The 24,234-nt window shown below is 41.5% G+C and overlaps 2 protein-coding genes across 5 annotated transcripts in view; one reads left to right on the top strand and one right to left on the bottom strand.

The window, feature by feature from the left end:
• FKBP15 (FKBP prolyl isomerase family member 15) overlaps window positions 1-23,562 on the bottom strand; it is a 60,017-nt gene extending 36,455 nt beyond the window's left edge. The window contains exons 1-9 of one of the 4 annotated variants that reach the window (XM_017875979.1): window positions 23,506-23,562; window positions 22,098-22,303; window positions 12,316-12,431; window positions 9,367-9,451; window positions 8,669-8,738; window positions 4,461-4,535; window positions 4,030-4,128; window positions 1,037-1,186; window positions 101-169 (exon numbers count right to left, since the gene is read on the bottom strand). In XM_017875979.1, the coding sequence (XP_017731468.1) occupies window positions 101-169; window positions 1,037-1,186; window positions 4,030-4,128; window positions 4,461-4,535; window positions 8,669-8,738; window positions 9,367-9,451; window positions 12,316-12,431; window positions 22,098-22,150 (717 nt within the window). In that variant the 5' untranslated portion in view covers window positions 22,151-22,303; window positions 23,506-23,562. Of the gene's footprint in view, window positions 1-100; window positions 170-1,036; window positions 1,187-4,029; window positions 4,129-4,460; window positions 4,536-8,668; window positions 8,739-9,366; window positions 9,452-12,315; window positions 12,432-22,097; window positions 22,304-23,505 lie in introns of those variants that run through there. The other 3 variants (XM_017875980.1, XM_017875981.1, XM_017875982.1) reach the window with 3 other exon arrangements.
• Window positions 22,417-24,234, top strand: part of SLC31A1 (solute carrier family 31 member 1) — a 43,445-nt gene continuing 41,627 nt past the window's right edge. The window contains exon 1 of the mRNA XM_017875988.1: window positions 22,417-22,585. The gene's annotated coding sequence lies outside the window, so the exon portion shown is untranslated. The remainder of the gene's footprint in view (window positions 22,586-24,234) is intronic.

Genomic DNA, 24,234 nt, shown 5'->3' with positions numbered 1-24,234 from the left:
AAAAAAAAAAAAAGAAAAAAAAAGAAATTCCACACAATTTAATCTAAGTTAAACCCACTGCAACTGATAAAACCATAAAAAAACACAGTGCAGCCTTTACCTTGATGACTTTTCCTGATCCTAATTTCAAGCGAAGCAACTTATCTTTGTTAGCAGTGGAGTCGAAAACCTGCAATTTGATTGAAGGAAATGAGGCCAGCCAATTTCAAAAATAATAATAACCATTATGGCATTCAACTAACTACATACCAGCACAGTACTTCTGGAATAGGGGCTGTCAAATACACTCAGAAGATAGTTTCTAAAGGACCTGAAATGTTGGATGACATCATAGCTAAAGGGTGTTATAATGAGTATCTCTAAAACAGTGATTTTCCAGGTTTAGAAAAAAAACACATTCCTACAACTGTGTATTTAGGCATTTTTCATCCACAATATACTTTCAAATAAATCATCTCATTTTGATGCTGACACCAACCCTGCCGAGTAAGCAGAGCAAGATCATTAACCTCCATTTGCAAATGGAAAAAAATAAGAGTATAAATGACTTGATCAAGGTCAAATTAGTATATAATTGGATCTTGAATCCAGATTTTTCTAAACTCATAAAGGTCTTTCTCTCATATAATATATTGCTTTTAAGGGCTTAACAATATTAAAACACAATAAGCTCAATGTATTTACAGTATCTACTATAAGAAAAACTGTAAGGAGGGTCTAAAAAGAAGTTTTAAGACTTAATCCCATAAGAATATATTCAAGTGTAACACTGGTATAGGAGCATACACATGAACAACTAGCGAAAATAATAGTACTTGGGAAACTGGTTCCCACTTTCCCTAAGTTGAAGTGACAGAGTGGCACTGAGGATCTTTTACACATTCACATTTCATAATGTGCCCCCAAAGCAATTGCAGTGTCTAAAGTGGGGCTCCTATTTGACAACAGCAGCAGTTCACAGTAATAGTATCTTCCCTGGGAATAGCCCTCATGCTATGTAAGTTTACAAAAGAACTTGCAAGGTGCATTTTCTTACCTGGCCCAGCACATGATTCTGAAAGAGCCAGCCAGTATAGGCCACTTCCAGAGAATCTCCAACTTCTACAGCAGGGCCTTCTGCCACAATGAGGTCCTGGGAGAGCACTGCATCCAGGGAAGAGGTACTGTTGCACTTAGCAATGCACACCTGCAAGACAAAATCGAAGCAGCATAAATGTAGTTTAAGCTCAGTAAGTACTCATTCCTTTATTGCTATTGCTCTTTCTCAAATAGCTTCATCCACTAACAAAACAGATTACATGTTTAGAAATAAACCAAATGAAAGTCAGCTATCTTGCCAGGAATCAAAGTGCCTAGGAGTATGGCTTTGTAGTCAGAATGTCTGGGTACAGATCCAGGTACTGCCACTTATTAACTTTGTGACCCTGGCCAAATAATCTCTATGTACCCAAGATGGAGATAATGCTTCACACATCTCATAGGATGGTTATGAAAATTAAATGAGCTAATATAAGTAGACTACTGGACAAGGTACCTTGCAAATAACAGTAAGTACTTAATAAGCATTAGCTATTGATTATGATACTGATTTACTGTTTCAGTTTTTGGGAACCTAGGAAAGAAAGGGGAGCTTTGAAAAAATGTCAAAAAGCACTTCTAAAGACTGCAGTAGAAAGGGCATTTACAAAATCATGTTGCAATCCCAGAATCCACATCAATGCCACCTACAGATTTGGCCATATTATCTTAGCACAAATCTTAAGACGAAGGAGTTAGAGGCATCTTTGTGAATAATTATTCTATTTATGAATAATTATCCTTGGGCTTGTGTTTTAACATTATTAAGCCCTCAAAAGCAATATACTATGAAAGATCTTTAGACTATGAGTTTAGAAAAATGTGGATTCAAGACTCAATTTTATCAATGTTTTAATATAGTATCCATTAGAAACTTGTTGCTCATTTTCTTTTAAAAAGTTCCAGAGGCCAGGCGCGGTGGCTCACGCCTGTAATCCCAACACTTTGGGAGGCCGAGGCGGGCGGATCACAAGCTCAAGAGATTGAGACCATCCTGGCCAACATGGTGAAATCCCATCTCTACTAAAAATACAAAATTTAGCCAGGAGTGGTGGTGTGCGCCTGTAGTCCCAGCTACTCAGCAGGCTGGGGCAGGAGAATCACTTGAACTGAGGAGGCAGAGGTTGTAGTAAGCTGAGATCACGCCACTGCACTCCAGCCTGGCAACAGAGCAAGACTCCATCTCAAAAAAAAAAAAAAAGAAAAGAAATTTCATTATTGCAATCAAATAAAAACAATGAGGCATCATTATTTTTACCAAGTGATGAAGACCAAAAGAAAAAAAGGATCATTCTAAATGCTGGCAAACGTACGATGAGAAAATTGCTATAAATGTGAAACAGTACAATCTTTCTGAAAAGCAGTGTGCCAAAGTGTATTAAGAACCTAAAAATAGGCTGGGTGCGGTGGCTCAAGCCTGTAATCCCAGCACTTTCGGAGGCCGAGACGGGTGGATCACGAGGTCAGGAGATTGAGACCATCCTGGCTAACACAGTGAAACCCCGTCTCTACTAAAAAAATACAAAAACTAGCTGGGCGTGGTGACAGGCGCCTGTAGTCCCAGCTACTCGGGAGGCTGAGGCAGGAGAATGGCATAAACCCGCGAGGCAGAGCTTGCAGTGAGCTGAGATCCGGCCACTGCACTCCAGCCTGGGTGACAGAGTGAGACTCCGTTTCAAAAAAAAAAAAAAAAACCTAAAAATATCTGGACCTTTTGACCAAACCGAATCACTCACTTATTGAAATAAAGCTTATGGAAATATGTAGGGAGGAAAAAAGGACAGACTTCTATATAAAATGCTCACCTCGGTGTCATTTATTGCAGAGACAGAAAACAATCTAAGTACATAACATAAGGTAATGATTACATCAATTAAGAAACAAATGTTATGGGCTGAATGTTTGTGTCCCCTCCGAATACTTACACTGAAATCCTAATTCCCAGTGTGATAGTATTAGGAGGTGGGGCCTTTGGGGGGTAAGTAAGCCAGGAGGGTGGAGCCCTCATGAATGGGATTAGGGACCTTATTAAAGAGATACCAGAGAACTATCTCACCCTCTTTCTACTATGTAAGGATACAAGAAGAAGATAGTCTGCAACCCAGAAGAGGGTCTCACTAGAACCCAACTATGCTGGCACCCTGATCTCAGACTTTCAGCCTCAAGAACCGTGAGAAATAAATTTCTGTTGCTTAACCACTCTATGGTAATTTGTTACGGTAGCTTGAAGTGACAACACGCATATTATGGAGCCTTCAAAAATGTTTCCAACTAGTTTTCATGAGATAGGAAAAGATGAATTATACATTTTAAATACAATAAGCAAGATAAAGAACTATTAAAGGATTATATCTACTTATGTATATTATGCATAGAAAAAAGGAAATAGTGGTTACTTTGAGTAGTAAGATTATGAGTGATTTTTTTTTAATGCTTTTCTAAATTTTCTACAATGAGTATGTAGAAACCTACTCTCTCTCTCTCTCTCTTTTCTTGTACAGATGGGGTTTCACTATGTTGCCCAAGCTGGTCTTGAACTTCTGGGCTCAAGCGATCCACCTGCCTTGGCCTCCCAAAATGCTGGGATTACAGGCGTGGCGTGAACCATCACACCCAGTCTAAAACATTCTTTGAAAACACTATTTTTTAAAGATAGTTTTATTTATTTCTTAAGATAATTTATGTAGTAGAAAAGTTTTTAATATAGTAAGATTACATTTAGCCTTTCTCCTTTAAAAAAGAGAAAGGCTAAATTGTCAAGCAGTTTCAGTAAGTATTCCTATTATTTTCCTGAAATCATACAATAGGCTGAAGTGGCAAATTTAGTGGGTTTTTTTATGCTAGTCACTAACAAAACACAGCAGATTATGGGGTTTCTATATGTTTCCCTAAAATTAAGGGAAATCCAAACAAGTATTCTGGCTTCTCACAGGGAGAATAAGATATTATCACCTGCTTATTGAACTCCACAGCAGCTTTTTCCGACTCAAACATGATGGACCAGTTCTGTTTTTGGTCATCATAAAAGGTGCTATAGTTATTGGGGCGAACCTGGAGAAAGGAGAAATGTTAAGATAATGCATCCACAAGAAGTATTATACCAGATAAACATGACTGCCTAAGCTCACAGGGTAGGGTCATGACTCAGGTGGACCCAAAGAGAAGTATCAGAGATTTTTCTTCTTCCCTCTCACCCTCCACCATTCACCCTTTAGTCCACATTCCCAGAAGGAGCCAAGAGACTTTTCTGTAAGGTTCTGTTAGATACTTACAAGGACACCCAGGGATGAACAAGTGGATCTAATTTCTACTAGGTACAATCAGACCAATCTCTCCTGTAAACTTATCCTGAAGGAGCTAATGATTACATGATGAAGTCTTACCATGAGCTCAAAATTCACATGAATCCTAGCAACCGTAACTGGCTGTTGCTGACTGATATAAAGAAGAATCCTATACTGTAGACAAGCAACAACAGAAAAAAAAGAGAACAGAAGTTAAAAGGCAACATAAAATCAGCAATATGTATCAGGGGTTGTACTTCATACAGCTATTAAACTCAAAATCTTTTCATCCTTTAAGGCCTCAACTGTAAATTTTATCTTCTCACTATCCACATTAATCTCTCATTTTGGCCTCGCTGTTTAACTGTAATTGGCAATGTCTTCGTTTTGTTAGTGTTTTCATTTATACAAGGGGTGACTAAAAGAGAGTGGCTGGTTGTGTAAAAGAAAATACAAATTGTTTTAAATTGATGAAAAACATAAAATACATGTACATTATATGTATATATGCCCACGTGACCATTAACCAGATTTTTAAAATAGCAGAGCATTTCCCACACCACAGGAAGCTCCTTCATGCCCTTCCTATTCCTAGTCAGTAATCCCCACCCTGAGGGGTAACCAATATTCTGACTTCTATCACTGATTAATTTTGCCCTTTTTTCTTTTTTTCTTTTTGAGACAGTGTCTCTCTGTCGCCCAGGCTGGAGTGCAGTGGAACAATCTCTGCTCACTGCAACCTCCGCCTCCCAGGTTCAAGCAATTCTCCTGCCTCAGCCTCCCGAGTAGCTGAGGCTACAGGTGCATACCACCACGCCCTGCTCATTTTGTATTTTTAGTAGAGACTGGGTTTCACCATGCTGGCCAGGCCGGTCTTGAACTCCTGACCTCAGGTGATCCGCCTGTCTCAGCCTCCCAAAGTGCTGGGATTACAGGTGTGAGCCACCACACCCAATTTTGCTATTCTTACATTTGTATAAATGGGATTATACAGAGTATACTCTTTTGCATTGTTTCTTTCACTCACCGTATCTGTAAGAGTAAACCCTGATACTTCATGTTGCAGTACTTTCTCTTCTATTGTCATGTAGTATTATATTATGTGAATATACCATAAACTCTTCATTCATTCTTCTGTTTATGAACATTTGAGTTGTTTCCAGCTAGAGGCTATTATGAATGATACTTCTATGAACATTCTCCATGTCATTTTTTTTTTTTTTGAGACGGAGTTTCACTCTTGTTGCCCAGGTTGGAGTGCAGTGGCATGATCTCAGCTCACCACAACCTCCACCTCCCGGGTTCAAGCAATTCTCCTGCCCCAGCCACCCAAGTAGCTGGGATTACAGGCATGCGCCACCACACCTGGTTAATTTTTTTTTTTTTTTATTGTACTTTAAGTTCTAGGGTACATGTGCATAACATGCATGTTTGTTCGCATATGTATACTTGTGGCCATGTTGGTGTGCTGCACCCCATCAAACTCCGTCAAGGCACCCATCCCCAACATTCGTCATTTATATCAGGTATACCACTTCCCAATGCAATCCTCCCCCTCCTCCCCTTCCCCCATGGATAAGGACCGCCGATGTGTGATGTTTCGGCCGCTTCCCGAGTCCAAGTGATGCTCAATTGTTTCAGTTTCAACCCCACCCTATTGAGTGAGAACATGTGGTGTCTTTGGTTTTCTGTTCTTGTGATCAGTTTGGCTAAGAATGATGGCTTCGCAGCTGCATCGCATGTCCCTAGCCAAAGGACACAAGGACACAAACTCATCATTTTTTAGGGCTGCATAAGATTACATAGAGTATATGTGCCACATTTTCTTAATCCAGTCTGTCACAGATGCACACTTGGGTTGAATCCAAGGCTTTGCTATTGTGAATAGTGCCGCAATAAACATACGTGTGCATGTGTCTTTATAGCAGCATGATTTATAATCCTTTGGGTATATACCCAGTAGTGGGATGGCTGGGTCATATGGTACATCTAGTTCTAGATCCTTGAGGAATCGCCATACTGTTTTCCATAATGGTTGAACTAGTTTACAATCCGAGACGGGGTTTCTCCATGTTGGTCAGGCTGGTCTCGAACTCCCGACCTCAGGTGATCCACCTGCCTCAGCCTCCCAAAGTGCTGGGATTATAGGCGTGAGCCACCGCACCCAGTCTCTCCATGTCTTTTGAAAGACACAGACATTCATTTCCCTCAACTTAAAGAATGTCCTTTAATGTTCCTTGTAGTGCAAATCTACTACAATGAATTCTCTCACTTTTGTGTGGCTGAAAATTTATTTTGCCTTCATTTTCGAAGAACATTTTTGTTGCTACAGAATTCTGTAATAGGCAGGGTTTTGTTTTCCTTTCAGCACTTTCAAGATGTAATTCTACTGTCTTTGGATTCCAATTATATGGACGTTAGACCATGTCCCACATCAATCTTTGCCCTAGTCTCTTTCTATTATTTCTTCTCTCTGTGCTTCAGTCTGAATATTTTCTATGGAACTGCCTTCGAAGTCACTAATTCTGTCTTCTGCTGTATTCTTACTCTGTTAAACCCATCCAATATGTTCTTAATTTCAGAAATTGTATTTTTCAAATCTGGAATGCCATGTGATTATTCTTATAGATTCTAATTTTTAAAATTCTCCATCTTTTCATTCCGTTTGTACTTTTCCTCTAATTTCTTTAAGATATTATTCCTAGTTGTTTTAAGTGCTTTGTATGTTAACTTCAATGTCTAGATTATTTGTGAGTCTGCTCCTAGTTTATTTGTTCCCTTGATTATCAGTTACATTTTCCCACCTCTTCACATGTCAAGTAATTTTTGACTGTAGGCCCAACTTGTGTATAAAACAATATAGGGGATAAAATCATAAAACTCTTGGAAGAAAACATAGAGGTAAATCTTCGTGACCTTGGTTTTGGTAATGGATTCTCAGATAAAACACTAAAAGTACATGTAACAAAAGAAAAAAATTAATAATATGGAGTTCACCAAAATTAAAAACTTTTGTACATCAAAGGACATTATCAAGAAAGTGAAAAGATAATCTATAAAATATCTGCAAATAAGGGTTTCATACTCAGAATATATTAAAAGACTACTACAACTCCACAACAAAAAAAAAATCCAATTTTTAAAATGGGCAAAGGGCTTCAATAGACATCTCTCCGAAGAAAATACATGAATGGTCAATAAGCAAATGAAAAAATACTCAACATTAGACATTGGGTAAAATGCACATTAAAACCACAATAAAGTACCACTCCACACCTACTAGAATGGCAAGAATTTAAAAATAATAATAATAACAAAATGCTGGCAAGGATGTGAACAAACTGAAACCCTCATACATTGCTTGTGGGAACGTAAAATGGTGCGGCTGCTGTGGAAAACGGTTTGGCAGTTTCTCAGAAAGCAATACATAAAATTACCATACGAGTCAGCAATTTCCACTCTTAGTATAGAGCCAAAACAGGAACTTGACCATATACTTTTATGTCAGTCTTCATGGTACATACTTTTTTTGTCTATTCCCAACAGACAAAAGGGATAAACACCCCAGCGTCCATCAACTGATGAATGAATAAACAAAATGTGGTATATACCTATAATGAAATATTATTCAGCCATGAAAAGGAATGAAATACTGATACATGCTAAAACATGGGTGAACCTTCAGGACATTATGCGAAATGAAATACATCAGTCACCAAAGACAAATACTGTTATGATTCTACTTATATGAGGTACCCAGAAAGGGCGAATTCATAAAAACAAGAAGTAGATTTGACCTTATGGGGAGCTGGGAAAAGGAAGAAGTAGTGTTGTTGCTTAATGGTTACAGTTTCTGTTTGGGAAATGTATAGTAGTGATGGTTGCTCAACCAATATTATGAATGTAATTAATAGCACTGGATTATGCACTTAAAACAGTTAAATGGCAAATTTTATCTTATATATGCATATGTATGTGTGTATATATATATGTGTTCGTGTATGTGTCTGTGTACACACGCATCCCACAATTAAACAACAAACAAACAAAAAATGCCCAAATTCGTAAGGTAGGATCATATCACAAAGGTCAAATTTAACAATTTTGAATGGTTGGATTTGTTTGAATGCACAATAGTAACCAAAATGTGATCATTTACTATATACCTGATATTATAAATTAACATTCAATACAAACAATCATCTTTATCTTCTGATAAACAAAACATTGGGCAGGTCAGATAAAAGCCAACTCATTGGTATTATTTGGGACATCTGAATACACATGAGATGTGGGAGCACTCTCACCTCTCTGGCTGTGTGGTTCCCCAGAACTGCAGCACCAAATTTGCCTTGCTTTACATATTGACCATTTGTGCTATAGAAGGAAGAGAAACAACAAGTATTAATACTTCCCTAAACTCTACAGAACCAGCTTTCTTTTCTGCCATAGAGAAGTGGGAACAATAGTCATTCAGCCTCTAGACAGGCACACAGGTGAGCAGTTAGATTTTTTTTTTTTTTTTTTTTTGAGATGGAGTCTCGCTCTGTCACCAGGCTGGAGTGCAGTGGGACGATCTTGGCTCACTGCAACCTCCACCTCCCAGGTTCAAGTGATTCTTCTGCCTCAGCCTCCCAAAGTGCTGGGATTATAGGCGAGCACCACCACACCCAGCCCAGCAGTTTATAGTTTAAAGCTCGTATGCTACTTCCTTACTCTTTAAATATAAATATCTATCATTCTTGCTATCTCAGTGGAGAGGCTCTCTTTGAGTATTTGACAGTTGTTGAGGGTACAAGCACTTCCTAAAGAGAGTAGACAAGATAATGGCTTTTCAAGTTTTACGGCAGAAATCTCCAATTTAGATGTTAAAAGTACTACTGAGATTTTGTCCGTGGAAGGGCTGAATAACCATTTTGCAACGAACAGAGTTTTTCGAGAAAAAGTAGCTTAACTGCACACCCTTCCACCAAACTTTAGAGAGTGTTCCTTCTCAGCGACTTACTATCGATATGCATGGACTGCTGTTGCAACCAGTATTGCGGGAGTGCTCATGGTGGCTGGTGCTGTTTTTGGTGTTGCCTGATTTCCTGAAGATGAACAAGAAAACAAAGTTGTCATTCACTTCTAGGTTTAAACTAAATTTTTTTTTTTTTTTTGAGACAGAGTTTCACTCTGTTACCCAGGCAGGAGTGCAGTGGCGCGATCTCGGTTCACTGGACCCTCCACCTCCCAGGTTCAAGCAATTATCCTGCCTCAGCCTCATGAGTGGCTGGGATTCCAGGTGCGCACCGCCACACCCGTCTAATTTTTGTATTTTTAGTAGAGATGAGGTTTCACCATGTTGGTCAGGCTGGTCTTGAACTCCTGACCTTGTGATCCATCTGCCTCAGGCTCCCAAAGTGCTAGGATTACAGGCATGAGCCACCACACCCAGCCTTAAACTAATTTTTAACCATTGAACTAGCTTCAAAATTGATCTTATTATAAAGATCACAGTTAGTGTTGTAATGCTTTTATTATTATTATCCTTAACTGATCCACAAAGCAGCCCTATGATCTAGTCTGGGGGTGAAGAAACTGAGCTTCTAATCACCCAAGTGCCTCATACAATTATACCATTATAGTGCCTAGGTCTGAAACCCAGGTACTTGGGAGGCTGAGGCACGAGAATTGCTTGAAACACCGGAGGCAGAAGTTGCAATGAGCCAAGATCACACCACTGCACTCCAGCCTGGGTGACAGAACAAGACTCCATCTCAAAAAAAAAAAAATTAAAAATAAAAATTTTCCTTGAACAGAGAAGGTCTTCTGTATTGCTACTTTATTTATTTGTAAATGCCTAAAGAAAACTGTATAGGCGATCTTGCCTCTATAGCTCCCCGCTAAAAGCATAACAAACTCATAGTTGCTGTCTTCTGATTTAAACAATCAAGTCAGCCAGGTGCAGTGGCCAGAGTTCAAGGCCATAGTGCACTGGGATGGCACCTGTGAATATAGCCACTACATTCCAGCCTGGGCAGCAAAGCAAGACTCTGTTTCCAAAACTAAGTAAAATAAAAAATCAAGTGTTTTCATTGGGTGGTGACTAAGGTTGTTTCCTTTTTTTCCCATTAACTCAACCACTTCAACTCTGAAGCACACTGCTGATGAAGAGATGTGCCATGGGAAATATAAAAGCACAGCCTACTAGAAATCTGGCCAGGTTATGACTTGGAAAACAAGAGAAGCACCTATAGCAAAACTGCCTAAAGCAATAGGTAATACTTAAAGCAGGGGTCAGCAAACATTTTCTGTAAAGGGCCTATAGGTTGTGGTATAATATGAAATATGTTTGTTCTTTGTCCTCGGTTCCTGACACAGTGCTCCCAAATCTCTTGTAATTTCCTGAGTGATAAGAGTGGTAGGAACATCTTTTGTATAATCCAATTTTAGCCAGCATGGTAAGGAAGGAAGGCCCCTTTGCTTTAACCTACACAACAGAAGTAACTTTGAAGTGACCAGTTGTTTTTTGTTCTATTTCTGCTTTCTTCAGGCCTTTTCTGCCTATAAAGCCAACCTCCTCTGCTCAGCTCATCACAACATTCCATTTTATAGAATGAAGTGTTGCCCAATTCTAGAATCTCAAATAAAAGCCCACCAAGATCTTAAAACTACATGTGTTAGAACTGTATCATTTGACAATGCTAATGAGTGGGGCCCTACAGGTGTGGAGCCTCAGGATGGAGCCTACAGCTAACCTGCCCAGATAAAGGAAGTGAAAAGTAGGTCTTCCTTCTTGCCAAAACACTGGACAGTGTCTACTTAAGAGTGCCTTGGGCAGAGTTTGGGAGAGCGGTGTCCACATGGGGCAGAAAGCCTTGCTTTTGAATCTCTCCATCAGTTCCCAAGAAAGCGCACACCATCCAGCTGCTAGAAATTAGGATCCCAGATCTTAGAGAAGCACCCACCACTGGGGGTGAGCTTAGCCAGACTGGTCGAGGATACACAAGCTGGCATTCACTTTTGGAAGGTTGCTAACCCTTCCATCTAACCTGTTAAGGCACAATCTTAGTGCCAGTTGTGATGGCTAATACTGAGTGTCAACTTGATTGGATTGAAGTACACAAAGTACTGATCCTGGGTGTGTCTGTGACGGTGTTGCCAAAGGAGATTAACATCTGAATCAGTGGACTGGGAGAGGCAGACTCACCCTCAATCTGGTGTGCACCATCTAATTAACTGCCAGCATGGCTAGAATAAGGCAGGCAGAAGAAGGTGGAAAGGGCTGACTTGCTGAGTCTTCGGACTTTTATCTTTCTCCTGTGCTGGATGCTTTCTGCCCTTGAACATCAGGTTCTTTGGATTTTGGACTCTTGGACTTACACTAGTGGTTGGCCAGAGGCTCTCAGGCCTACAGCCACAGACTGAAGGCTGTACTGTAGGCTTCCCTACTTTTGAGGTTTTGGGACTCGGACTGATCCATTACTGGCTTCCTTGTTCTTCAACTTGCAGATGGCCTATCATGGGGCTTTACCTTGTGATCGTGTGAGCCAATTCTCAATTAAACTCCCTTTCATACATACATGTTTCCTATTAGTTCTGTCCCTCCAGAGAACCCTAATACACTCTTACACTCTTGCTTTTATTTTGTTTTTTTTTTTTTTTTTTTTTTGAGATGGAGTCTCGCTCTGTTGCCCAGACTGGAGTACAGTGGCACGATCTCAGATCACTACAACCTCTGCCTCCTGGGTTCTAGAGATCCTCCTGCCTCAGCCCCCCCAGTAGCTGGGATTATAGGCACATGCCACTATGACTGGCTAATTTTTGTATTTTTCGTAGAGATGGGGTTTTACCATGTTGACTAGGCTGGTCTCGAACTTCTGACCTCAGGTGATCCACCCGCCTCGGCCTCCCAAAGTGCTGGGATTACAGGTGTGAGCCACCTCGCCCAGGCAATACACTCTTAACTTACCTGTTGCTGCAGTTCCCTGGCCTTTCTTAGGCTGTTTTGGGGCTGTGTACTGGAAAAATTCATTTCCATGGCCAGCTGCTGTCTGATCCAGACCAAAAAGGGAGGCCAATCTGGCACTGTCAGTAGAAAAAGAAAAATGAAATTCCATTGATATATCCCAAACCTGGAATTACCATAAAAGCTGCTCATCTCCAACCTTGAACAAATACCTCCTTGACGACATCCCACCATTCAATACTAGAAGCACTTCCAGCTAGGAAAGCTGATTAAAAAAAAAAAGAAAAGAAAAGAAAAAAGAAATAAAAATACTGGACACAGCAAAGTGTCTTTGAAATCAAGATTGTGTATGTGATTTGAACACCATCAGTTGACCCTGCTCATCCCCAGGATCTTGGTCAAGTCATTTCTTTTTTCTGGACCTCAGTTTTTCCACCTGTAAATTGAAGCGATTAGTTCAGATGCTCTCTATGATATCTTCAAACTGTAAATTCTTGCTTTTAGCAAATCAGTTTCTAGTCACCCTTACTGATTACTCCCCCTCCTGCTTTTTGCCAGTTTATTCAATTGAAATGAAGCTATGATACAAACTTACCCATCAAACACGGTCCCTGCCATCCTTTCATCTAACAGAACCATTCTTTCATCATCCCACGCAAGGAATCTTATGCTCCCACCATTCCACTGAAACTCATCTTGCTAAGATCACTAACAATTTTTTGTTTGTTTTTGTTTTTGTTTTAGGTGGAGTTTCACTCTGTTGCCTAGGCTGGAGTGCAGTGGTATGATCTTGGCTCACTGCAACTTCCGCTTCCCAGGTTCAAGCGATTCTCCTGCCTCAGCCTCCCAAGTAGCTGGGACTACAGGCACGTGCCACCACACCCGGCTAATTTTTGTACTGTTAGTAGAGATAGGGTTTCACCATGTTGGGCAGGCTGGTCTCGAACTCCTGACCTCAAGTGATCCACCCACCTTGGACTCCCAAAGTGCTGGGATTATAGGCACATGCCACCAGGCCTGTCCGATCATCAACAACTTCTTTGTTACTAAACCCAGTTTACCAGACCTTATCTTATTTGATCTCATACCACCTTTTTATATTGTTAATTAATTTGTTCTTGAAATTCTTCTCTTGACTTCTGCAGGGGTTGTGGAAGGAACAGGTCCAAATAAGATATCAATAAATACTAATGCAATCCCTGGCTTGTTTTGTCCCATTTCTCTGCCTTCTCTTTAACTCCTTGGGCTCTTCTTCTTCATTTGCCCAATCTTTAAATGTCCATGTCTCCAGGGCTTCATGCTTTCTCTCTCTTGGTAGTGTTTCATACTGTCTCTCTCTACTTATTTACCTTGGTATCAAATGCTATCCAAATGCTGATGATGCTCAGATCTGTATTCCCAGCCCAGAACTTGCTCCCAAGTGCCAGACAACATAGATATCCCACAGGCAATACAAATGTAACATGGCCAAACCAGAACTCATATCCTCCAATGCCCACTGCCCCAGCAAAACTTGTTCTTCCTTTTGTGCTTCAAGACCACCGCCAGTTTCAAGGATTCCAGAGAAGGACTCTATGGTCTCAGCATACATTGGTACTCATGATGTGGTACTCATGACTAAAATCTATTACAAAAGGATATACAGCAAAATCAGCAAAAGTAAAAAGTGCATGGGCTGGCTGGGCACAGTGGCTCATGCCTATAATCCCAGCACTTTGGGAGGCTGAGACAGGAGGATCACTTGAGGTCAGGAGTTTGAAACCAGCCTGACCAACACGGTGAAACCCCATCTCTACTAAAAGTACAAAAATTAGCTGGGCATGGAGGCGCACACCTGTAATCCCAGCTACTCAGGAGGCTGAGGCAGGAGAATCGCTTGAACCCGGGAGGCAGAGGTTGTAGCGAGCTGAGATTGCGCCACTGCGCTCCAGCCTAGGCAACAGAGCAAGACTCCGTCTCCAAGAAAAAAAAAATTATCCAGTCTTGGTGGTAAACGTCTGGAGTCCTAGCTACTTGAGAGGCTGAGGCAGGAGGCTCAATTGAGCCCAGGAGTTTGAGACTACATTGAGCTATGATCATGCCACTGCATCACAGCCTAAGTAACACAGCAAGACCCTGTCTTCCCTAAACCAAAAGAAAAGGATTACTAGATCATCATAAATGTCATGGGAATGAGACCCGTGGCGTTATAAGAGGAGGAAGAAAGATCTGAGCTAGTATATCCAGCATGCTTGCCATGTGATGCCCCAAGCCATCTCAGGACCCTGCAGAGAGTTCCTACCAACAAGACCTTCACCACATACAGCCCCTCTGACCTTGAACTTCACAGCCTCCATAATTGTAAAAAATAAATTCCTTTTCTTTATTGCACTTTAGGTATTTTGTTACAAGCAACAGAAAACAGACTAACATATCAGCCAAGAGCCAACCTTGTAAGCAGGGCTTTTTAGGAATAATAGTCTCAGGCTTGCTGTGTTAACTCTTTAAAACAATTTTTTTTTTTGAGACAGGGTCTCAATCTGTCACCAGGCTAGAGTGCAGTGGGGTGTTCATGGCTCACTGCAGCTTTTGCCTCCAGGGCTCAACCAATCCTCCCACCTCAGCCTTTCAAATAGCTGAGACTACAAGCATGCACCACCACACTCTGTGGATTCTCCCACCTCAACCTCCCAAGTAGCTGGTACTACAGGCATGCACCAAGAAACCTGGCTAATTCTTGTATTTTTTGTACAGATAGGGTTTCACCATGTTGCCCACGCTGCTCTTGAACTCCTGGGCTCAAGTGATCCACCCACCTTAGCCTCCCAAAGTTCTGGGATTACAGGTGTGAGCCATTGTGCTCAGCCATGACACATATTTCTTAAATGGTAAGAACTGATCTGAATGGATGTTGTGTTAGCAGGCATGAAAACAACATTAATCTTATACATCTCCATCAGAGCTTGTGAGTGACCAGGTACACTGTCAATGGGCAGTAACAATTTAAAAGAAGGCTTTTTTTTTTTTTTTCTGAACAGTGGGTCTCAACAGTGCATTTAAAATATTCAGTAAAGTATGGTATAAACAGATGTGCTGTCATCCAGGCTTTGTTCCATTTACAGAGCACAGGCAGAGTAAATTCAGCATAATACCTAAGGGCCCTAGGATTTTTGGAATGGTAAATGAGCAATGGCTTCAACTTAAAGTCACCAGCTGCATTATCCCCTAATAAGAGTAAGCCTGTCCTTTGAAGTTTTGAAGCCAAGCACTGACTTCTCCTCTCTAGCCATGAAAGTCCTAGATCTTCTTCCAATAGAAAGCTGTTTTGTCTACATTGAAAATCTGTTGTTTGGTGTAGCCACCATCACCAGTTCTCTTTGCTAGAACTTCTAGATAACTTGCTGCAGATGGAAATTACTTGCTGCTTCATTTAACACTTTCATGCTATGAAGATGGCTTCTTTCCCTCAACCTCATGAACCTCTGCTCACTTCCAACTTTTCTTCTGCAGCATCCTCACCTCTCTCAGCCCTCACAGAATTGAAAAGAGTTAGAGCCTTGCTCTGAATTAGGCTTTGGTTTAAGGAAATTTGTGACTGATTTGATGTTCTCTCAGATCCCTCAAACTTTCTCCATGTCAGCAATAAGGCTGTTTTGCTTTCTCATCATTTGTGTGTTCACTGGAGCAAGCACTTTTAATTTCCTTTAAGAATGTTTCCTTTGCATTCACAATACGGCTAACTGGCACAAGAGGCCTAGTTTTTGGCCTGTCTTTGTTTTTACACTCCTTCCTCACAAAGCTTGATCATTTCTACCTTTTTTAAAGCGAGAGATGTGCAACTCTTCCTTTCACTTAAACACTTAAGGTCATTGTAGGGTTATTAATTGGCCTAATGCCAATATTGCTGAGTCATGGAGTATAGGTAGGCCCAAGAAGAGGAAAAAAAGAGAACTGCTAGTCCGTGGAGCAGTCAGAACATACACAACATTTATCAATTAAGTTCACTATTTTATGTGGGCGTGGTTTGTGACAACAACAATTACAGTAACACCAAAGATCACACCATAATAGATATAATGCCATTGAAAAAGTTTGAAATATTCAAAGGATGTGTGTGTGTATGTGTGTACATATATATATATATATATATATATAAAATTATTTTTTTTTCTTTGAGATGCAGTCTCACTCGGTCGCCCAGGCTGGAGTGCAGTGGCACAATCTCGGCTCACTACAACCTCCGCCTCCTGGGTTCAAGAGATTCTCATGCCTCAGCGTCCCAAATTGCTAGGATTACAGGAGCGCACCACCAGGCCCTGCTAATTTCTGTATTTTTTAGTAGAGACACGGTTTTGCTATGTTGGCCAGGCTGGTTGCAAACTCCTGGCCTCGAGTGATCCACCCACCTCAGCCTCCCAAAGTGCTGGGATTATAGGTGTGAGCCACTGCAACTGACCAAGAGAATATTTTTGAATATTAAGAGAATTACCAAAATGTGACACAGAGACACGAAGGGAGCAATTTTGCTGTTGGCAAAATTATGCCAACAGACTCGCTCAACACAGGGTTGGCCATGACCTTCATTTCGTAAAAAAAAAAAAAAAAAAAACTGCAAGGCACAATAAAGCAAATCTAAAAAAAAAAAAAGAGGTATGCCCAGGGTCTGGTATGTAATAGGTTCAATAAATGAATTCAAAGTTTAGTCTGGCTCTGAGTGCCTCTTCTCCAAAGGCGTCCTTAGTTTAGGTGAAGTAAACATTGAAACTTCCCAACAAGTTGTTTTGGCTTTTCAGGTTTTTTCAAAACTAGTTTTATGTATAGAGAAATACGCACTAGCATTTTACAAAATAAATTTGATATGACTTGAAACTATTACCTTCTTTTCTCAAAGTAGTCTAATGTAAGTTTGTTTCCTGTAAATAGGCCAGAAATGCCTACTGTAAAGGAGTAAGAGGTTTAAACGAGATTGTAAATGCAGTGCTTGTGTGAGAGCAGCACTGGCCTAAAAAGACATCAAGGAATGCTTATGGAATTTAGAAGAGAGCAAGATTTTTCCTTTCAGGCAGGAAAATTTGGGCAAATTGCCTAAAGGAATAAGATTCTGGAAGAGCTAGGTTTCACTGTCTTTAACACAGTGAAAAATGTACAAAGCTTAGCACCTAGTTAAGATAACATATAAGAAAAGAATGTCCTTGTTAGCTTCAGTAAGCCATTGGTATTGGGCTTGCTGTTTTAATTTTGCAGGCATAGCCTTTTTAAAAGGAAAGACCAGAATGTCATAAGTGAACTGTGTTTCCATAGATGTTCTAAAGACCAGCCAACTGAAGACTACAAAGTCAATCCAAAAGCCAGGTCAACCTAATTAGTTTTCAGATTAATTCCAATTTTTTTTTTTTTTTTTTTTTTTTTTTTTTTTTTTGAGATGGAATTTTGCTCTTGGCATCCAGGCTAGAGTGCAATGGCAGGATCTCAGCTTACTGCAACCTCCACCCCCAGGATTCAAGTGATTCTCCTGTCTCAGTCTCCTGATCACCGAGATTACGGGCACCTGCCACCATGCCTGGCTAATTTTTGTATTTTTAGTACATATGGGGTTTCACCATGTTGGCCAGGCTGGTCTTGAACTCCTGACCTCAGGTGATCCGCCCACCTCAGCCTCCCAAAGTGCTGGGATTACAGGCGCAAAGCCACCACGCCCAGCCTTTTTTTTTTTTTTATGAGACGGAGAGTAGCTTTGTCGCCCAGGCTGAGTGCACTGGCACGACCTTGGCTCACTGCAACCTCTGCCTCCCAGATTCAAGCGATTCTCCTGCCTCAGCCTCCTGAGTAGCTGGGATTACAGGCACCCGTCACCACACCCAGTTAATTTTTGTATTTTTGTAGAGACGGGGTTTCACTGTGTTGGCCAGGCTGGTCTCAATCTCCTGATCTCATGATCCGCCCACCTTGTCCTCCCAAAGTGCTGGGATTACAAGTTTGAACCACCACGCTCAGCCCCATTTTTTATTAATATTTTTAATGGACTCTACATCAACTTGGGAGATAAGTTACTTGTAAATTTTTAGCAGGGCACGGTGGCTCACTCTCAGAGGCTGAGAAAGGAGGACTGCTTGAGGCCAGGAGTTCAAGACCAGCCTGAGCAACATAGCAAGACCCCATATTTACAAAAAATTAAAAATTAGCCAGGCGTGGTGGCATGCGCCTATAGTCCCACCTACTTGGGAGACTGAAGCAAGCGGATTGCTTGAGCCCAGGAGTTCAAAGCTGCAGTGAGCCATGACTATACCACTGCACACCAGCCTGGGCATCAGAGCAAAACCCTGTCTCAAAAAATAAATAAATCAACAAAATGAATAAATTTTAGATTTTGCCACCACTAAAGAACTCTCAAATGTACACACTCTCCCTATGTTGGCAAGAATGAGTTTGCTAACTCTGGACTTGAGTCAATGTTTATAATTCATAGGAAAAGTCCTTACAACATTAACTACATTTAAAAAAAAATGTTAGACAATGCATTTAGTCGCCAATGACCTCACCTCACCTCAGTTTTATATTACTTTTCTTTCTCATCAAAAACAAAAACACATGCATTTATATTGTATCAATATATTTTAATAAATGGATTATTTTTGTTGGTAAAGTATTAATACTTTTTAAATAAACTGACATCAAACATCTATTTCAATAATAACAACAATAGCACATAGGCAGGTCTGGTGGAATCTGCCTACCTGATTTCAGATCCAGGCTCTATTACTTTCTAGTTGCATGATGTTGGACAACTTACCTCTCTGAGCCTTTGTCATTTGTAAAATGGATATAATATTTAATAGTACCTCATAGAGAAGAGTAAATACACTAATGTATATATACATTTCTCACTTGTAAACTGGGCATAGCAGGTAAAATTACTTCATAGAGTAGAAGGAAGGAATAAATACAATGTCTATGTATTCCTTAGAACAGTGTGTGGCATTGAGTAAGCAGAGATTATGTATTTATATACTTGTGAATACATCCTATTATCTCAAAACGTGGTTCAACTCAGATACCCCTGCAAGGGTGGAAGCATGCTTGATTGACATACAAGTTGACCTGCAACCATAAACTGATATTAGCATTAACATTAAAACTATAGAACGGGGAAAGGTCTCCAAGTTTATCTAGGTCAAACCTCATTATTGAATAGGTTGGGGTATGGAGAGACAAGGATGGAAGATAATCTGTCCAAAGTCACATTCCTAACTGGGGATAGAATCAACATTAGGATCTAGGCTTTTTCCTATCTTTTACAGAACTTAAAATGCTTTCTGATGATCAGCTAATTTATCTTTTTACCCTCTTTAGATTGGTGATTTACCATTACTATGCTAATCAGATCTGCCTACACATACCTTTATAATCTAAAACAAATATATACATAACTGGCCCTTTAAAAATGTTCTGTGATTATTATTCCTGGGTTGATTTTATTCTACTACTAAAATAAAAGTTTCTTAGGGACAGAAACTGTGCCTTATTCCTATCTTATAGTACCTAGCTGAAGCCAAGTACTATTACTTCATTACTATTACTTCCCACAACAGTGAGGAATGGGCTAAAACAAACAAACAAACAAAAGCAAGCCTCTTGATTACTACTTCCACATTAACAGTAAACTCTAAGAGGCCTAGAAATTCAGAAGGCAGATTATCAGATACTTCCACTTCTATTAGGCTTGAATATCCTTAATGGAATCAAGCAAGTCAGGTGTTTAAATCAAGAGACTTGGAACTTAAGCAAGTATACTTATACTAATACATGGCTATAAAAAAGGAAGTGAAAAGCAGCTGCAGTATTCACTGTCATATGTTCTACTTCCTTAGAGAAAACCAAAAAAGGAATAGCTAAATCAGAGAACGTTGGTGAAACTTTCTGTATTCTCAGTGTTAAATTTGATTTGGTTTTCCTGATAACCATGGGGAACAAAAATAAACTGTAACTTTGCTTAGCATGTCTTTTATCATCAAATTAGCTGTTGTCTATGTCTAGGAGTACAGTCACATGCCTAGAATTCAAGTGTGCCAGATCCTTGAGAAGCCTGCTCAGGAAAAAAGAATAGTTTAGCCACCAAGAATTTATCTCTGGCCAGGAATCTGGAAAAGAGCACATGACTGTCATTACTTATCCTATAATTTTCAGTCAGCTTGGACTGACTGTTGCAAGAAAGTTGGGAGCCCTAACATTACAGACTTCTCCCAAATACTTTCACATAGTGAAGGATGTGAATTTAAAGTATAACCTTCGAAATTTTCAAGTGGTCTAATATACGGCTATACACAAAACAGGTTTGTTGGAAGGAACATTAATTCAAAAAGCTGGCTACAGAGTCAACAGCAGCAAGGAGTTTGGACTGTATGGAGATTTGTTAATGTTTTGGGTGGAACAGGGTAAAAAGGAACCAAAGCACAGCTTAACTCTAAAACAACTGAGAAACGGAAAGAACTCAAAGTGGAACTAAGTGAAAGCAGGCCATCTAAAGAGGGGGGTACGAAGGGAAAAGAGTGGTGAGGGTGAAAAGACTTAAGGATAGGTAATATAGAGCTAGTCAGTGTAAATCAAAAGCTCCTATTTAAAGACAAAAGAAGGCCAGTGTCATTTTATGGTCATTCATCTATTAACTCATTTGTTTATGTATGGTCTATGACTACTCTCACCCTACAAGGCAGAACTGAGTATTTGTGGTTGCAACAGAAACCACATGGCCCAATAGATCTCTAAGCAACTTAAGGGGAGGCACAGCAGTTTAATCATTTTTGTAACCTCTTAGTATTTAGCAGATTAAGGAGCATATGTGGTGTATTTGTCATTTTTCCAGTACATTCTTCAGCATGCACAAAACTTGTTAAGCATACGTTCAAAGATAAGCTCTGCAATGATCAGAGCTTGGTAGCTCACAAGTTTGGAGGAAGTCAAGCTGTCCACTGGCACAACACAATGGAAAAGGCTAAACTGACCACTGAAAGAGACAAAACCCTGCCTCTCTTTAAAGATTTCTATCCCAGGCTGGTATATATTAATATAACGCTTGAGGAAACTGGAGAATGACGGAAGTCTGTTACGTTGGTTTTAAGCTTTAAACTTTACAAAGTGCAGTTTCGCAGCTATTATTCATTCAACAGCCACTTCCTGAGCACTCACTATGTGCTAGGTACCATGCTGAGTGCTAGACAGAAATGAACAACATAAGCAGTCCCTGTCCTGTGAGGACTCATAATCTAATAGGTTCGGGGTACAAGAATAGAGGAAAACACACCTAACTGTAGGAATAAGGAAGAGAAAGCAATTCATTCCGCCTGAGGCTGCAGGAGAAGGAAAAGCATCCAAAACGTGACATCCGAGCTGGGGCTTGAAGAATGCTAGAGCTGACCCACCAGGGCCCGGTTCTAAAGTGTCATCGCCTTCTCCACGGAGAAGAGAGTGTCTCTTATCAGCCCCAACTGACTCCTACAAAAATTCTGAGGCAGGAAGTCTCATCAGTAATCATTCCCATTTCACAGGAGAAATTGTGACCCAGAATGCAAAAGGCAAACCCCAGGGTTATCTTCGCGCCAAGAGAGATGCCGGGTCCCGAACCTCAGATTGGCAGAGTCAGCACAGTTGGAAGCTCTGCCCAGATTCTGAGAGGTGTAGAGCACTGGAATGTGGCAAGAGTCTCCCCCCGGAAGTTGGGAAAAGGCCTGAGAAGAGATCGACCCCCCTCCAACAATCCGCCGGTATCTCTCAGCCACGCCCTCCAGCGCATACTTCTCAGTGTCACTCACCCGCCGCTGGGCGATAGGAAATCGGTGTCGTCCTCGTCCCCCGCACCGAACATTGCGTTGGCTTTCACCAGGCTGCGGGGAGGAAGCTGGGTATTTCCAGATTCCCAGGGCCTGTCACCGCCGACGTCGTAAAATGCCGCGGCGGCGTGCTCCTTTCCGGCAGGGTGAACTCCCTCACGATCTCTGGGCCGAAAGTAGTCTAGGCTCTGGAGAAGGTGGGGCAAAGGCAAATGAGAGGCTCGCGCGGGCACGCGCGCCGCGTGACGTCAGGCCTCTGCGGCCCGCAGGGGGTCGGAGCTTCATAGTCCCGTGCAGGGATTGGTCGGTAATGCTAGGGGGCGGGAGGGGGCGGGAAATCCTCGGCCTCGGTGGCGGTCGTGGACACGTCGAGCCGGGTAGAAGTGGACGGGCCGTTCGAGGAGTCGTGAGGGGGTGACGGGTTAAGATTGGGAGAGAGAGGCGCTAGTGGCTGGACTCAACCTGGGAAGGTAAGGCTTCTCCCGGTCCCTTTCTAGCACCCCTGTGCATGGGTACCGTCCTTTCCCCAGCGGGACAAGGACCCTCCTGGCCGCTCTCCTCAGCTCCGCGGAAGGAGAAAGAACTCGGGACTGGAGGGTTAAAGACTTGGGCTTCGGCCTGGTCCCTGCAGTGGCATAGCCAGAGTGACCTGGGGCCGGGGTGCTCGGTGCCTCAGTTTCCCCGTGTATGCAACTGGCTATTTGTCCAGTGCTTCCGTGTTCCGGCTGGTCCAGAAGCTTTTAGAGCTCAGAGGCCATCGACTTCAATCCCGGCCTCCTCGTAATCTCAGAATTTACAGATAGGGAGACGAAGGAACTAAGCACCCATCCAGGTGACTAGTCCGAGGTCACAAAGAGTAGAGGGCAGACTGAGACTGGATTCCTCGTCCTTTGATTCAGGACATAGTGAGCTGGTGCGTGAACAAGAACCTTACCAGCCCTCAAGCACTGTGTGCCTTTACAGAATGGCTATTGAAAGACTGTAGCATACGCCTCGAGGAAAGTCCACTTTCTAGAGTCCACCTGTATTCTACGCAGGTGAGGTGCAGAAGAGCTAGGATATTCTGGCGGTGGGTGATGGAAAGGAGGATACTTTGGAGGCAGACACATCCCCAGCTCAACCTTGGCGTGGGTTTCCCTGGGTCTTCCTGCGACAGTCCTAAATCAACATCAATTGTGACGGACTCCTCTGACTCCGGTTTCCACACTATCTGTATCTTACCTACGTATTTTTTTGGTTAACCTGGTATCATTCTCGAAACAGTCCTGGGGTAGTCCTGGCTTAGACAAGGTGTGGCTCAGGAGATGGTGTCCCACTGTAGCGTCCACAGACTCACTGGAGTTCTTGGGCTTCCCCTCACAGTCAGGTTGGTACTACAGGTGTCCCTTACCTGAATGTTTCAATCTGTCAGTATGAAATTGAAGCGAAGTTCTCCCTCCCAGAGAACTTTGCACCTCCTGGCAAAGATGTTAAAGCAGCGAAGGCTCACAGTTGGAATGATGCAACTGGAATCTAACCACTAGAACCGGAACTGGAACTAGAATCTAAGGACTAGCATTAGAACTGTTGCAGTAGCTCTGTTTAGTGTGTGAACTTGGCTACCTCTTGGAGGTGTTGGGGGAATAACTGGATTAAGTACCATGGCACTTTCTAATCACTCTCCCCAATACTGGTCACTGTGATTGCAGCCCTGAAACATCTAAATATTTAACAGAAAGGGCTTGCTAGCCCCTGGCCTACATTATCCATGCTATTTTTAACATAGAGTGAATACTTAAAGTCACTTGCAAAGCAGTCTCACTGCAGAATCTTTCTAGTTGTTTATGAAATGTCCTTCCAGCCTTTTCTTTAAAAAAAAAAAAAATGGCCAAGGGAATATTTGAACTCTGATCCTATATTCTTGGGTGGAGGTGTTTTATCCTGGATGTTTAAGTAGCTTTTAGGTACTCAGGAATCCTAAAATCAATAGCCTTTTTGGTGATTGGAACATCACGAACGTGCATACCCAAATTATCACTGTAGAAACACAGCTGCTGATTCTTATTAGCAGTATGAGGAGGAGGAAGATGATGGTGAGTCTTCCCAGGCTTTGAACTGCAGGACTGGGTGCACCTAAAAA

The sequence above is a fragment of the Rhinopithecus bieti genome, unplaced genomic scaffold (genome assembly GCF_001698545.2).
Source record: "Rhinopithecus bieti isolate Rb0 unplaced genomic scaffold, ASM169854v2 scaffold_9997, whole genome shotgun sequence".
Classification (NCBI taxonomy): domain Eukaryota; kingdom Metazoa; phylum Chordata; class Mammalia; order Primates; family Cercopithecidae; genus Rhinopithecus; species Rhinopithecus bieti.
Note: the sequence above shows the minus strand (reverse complement) of the source record. Positions and strands in the feature narration are given on the sequence as shown.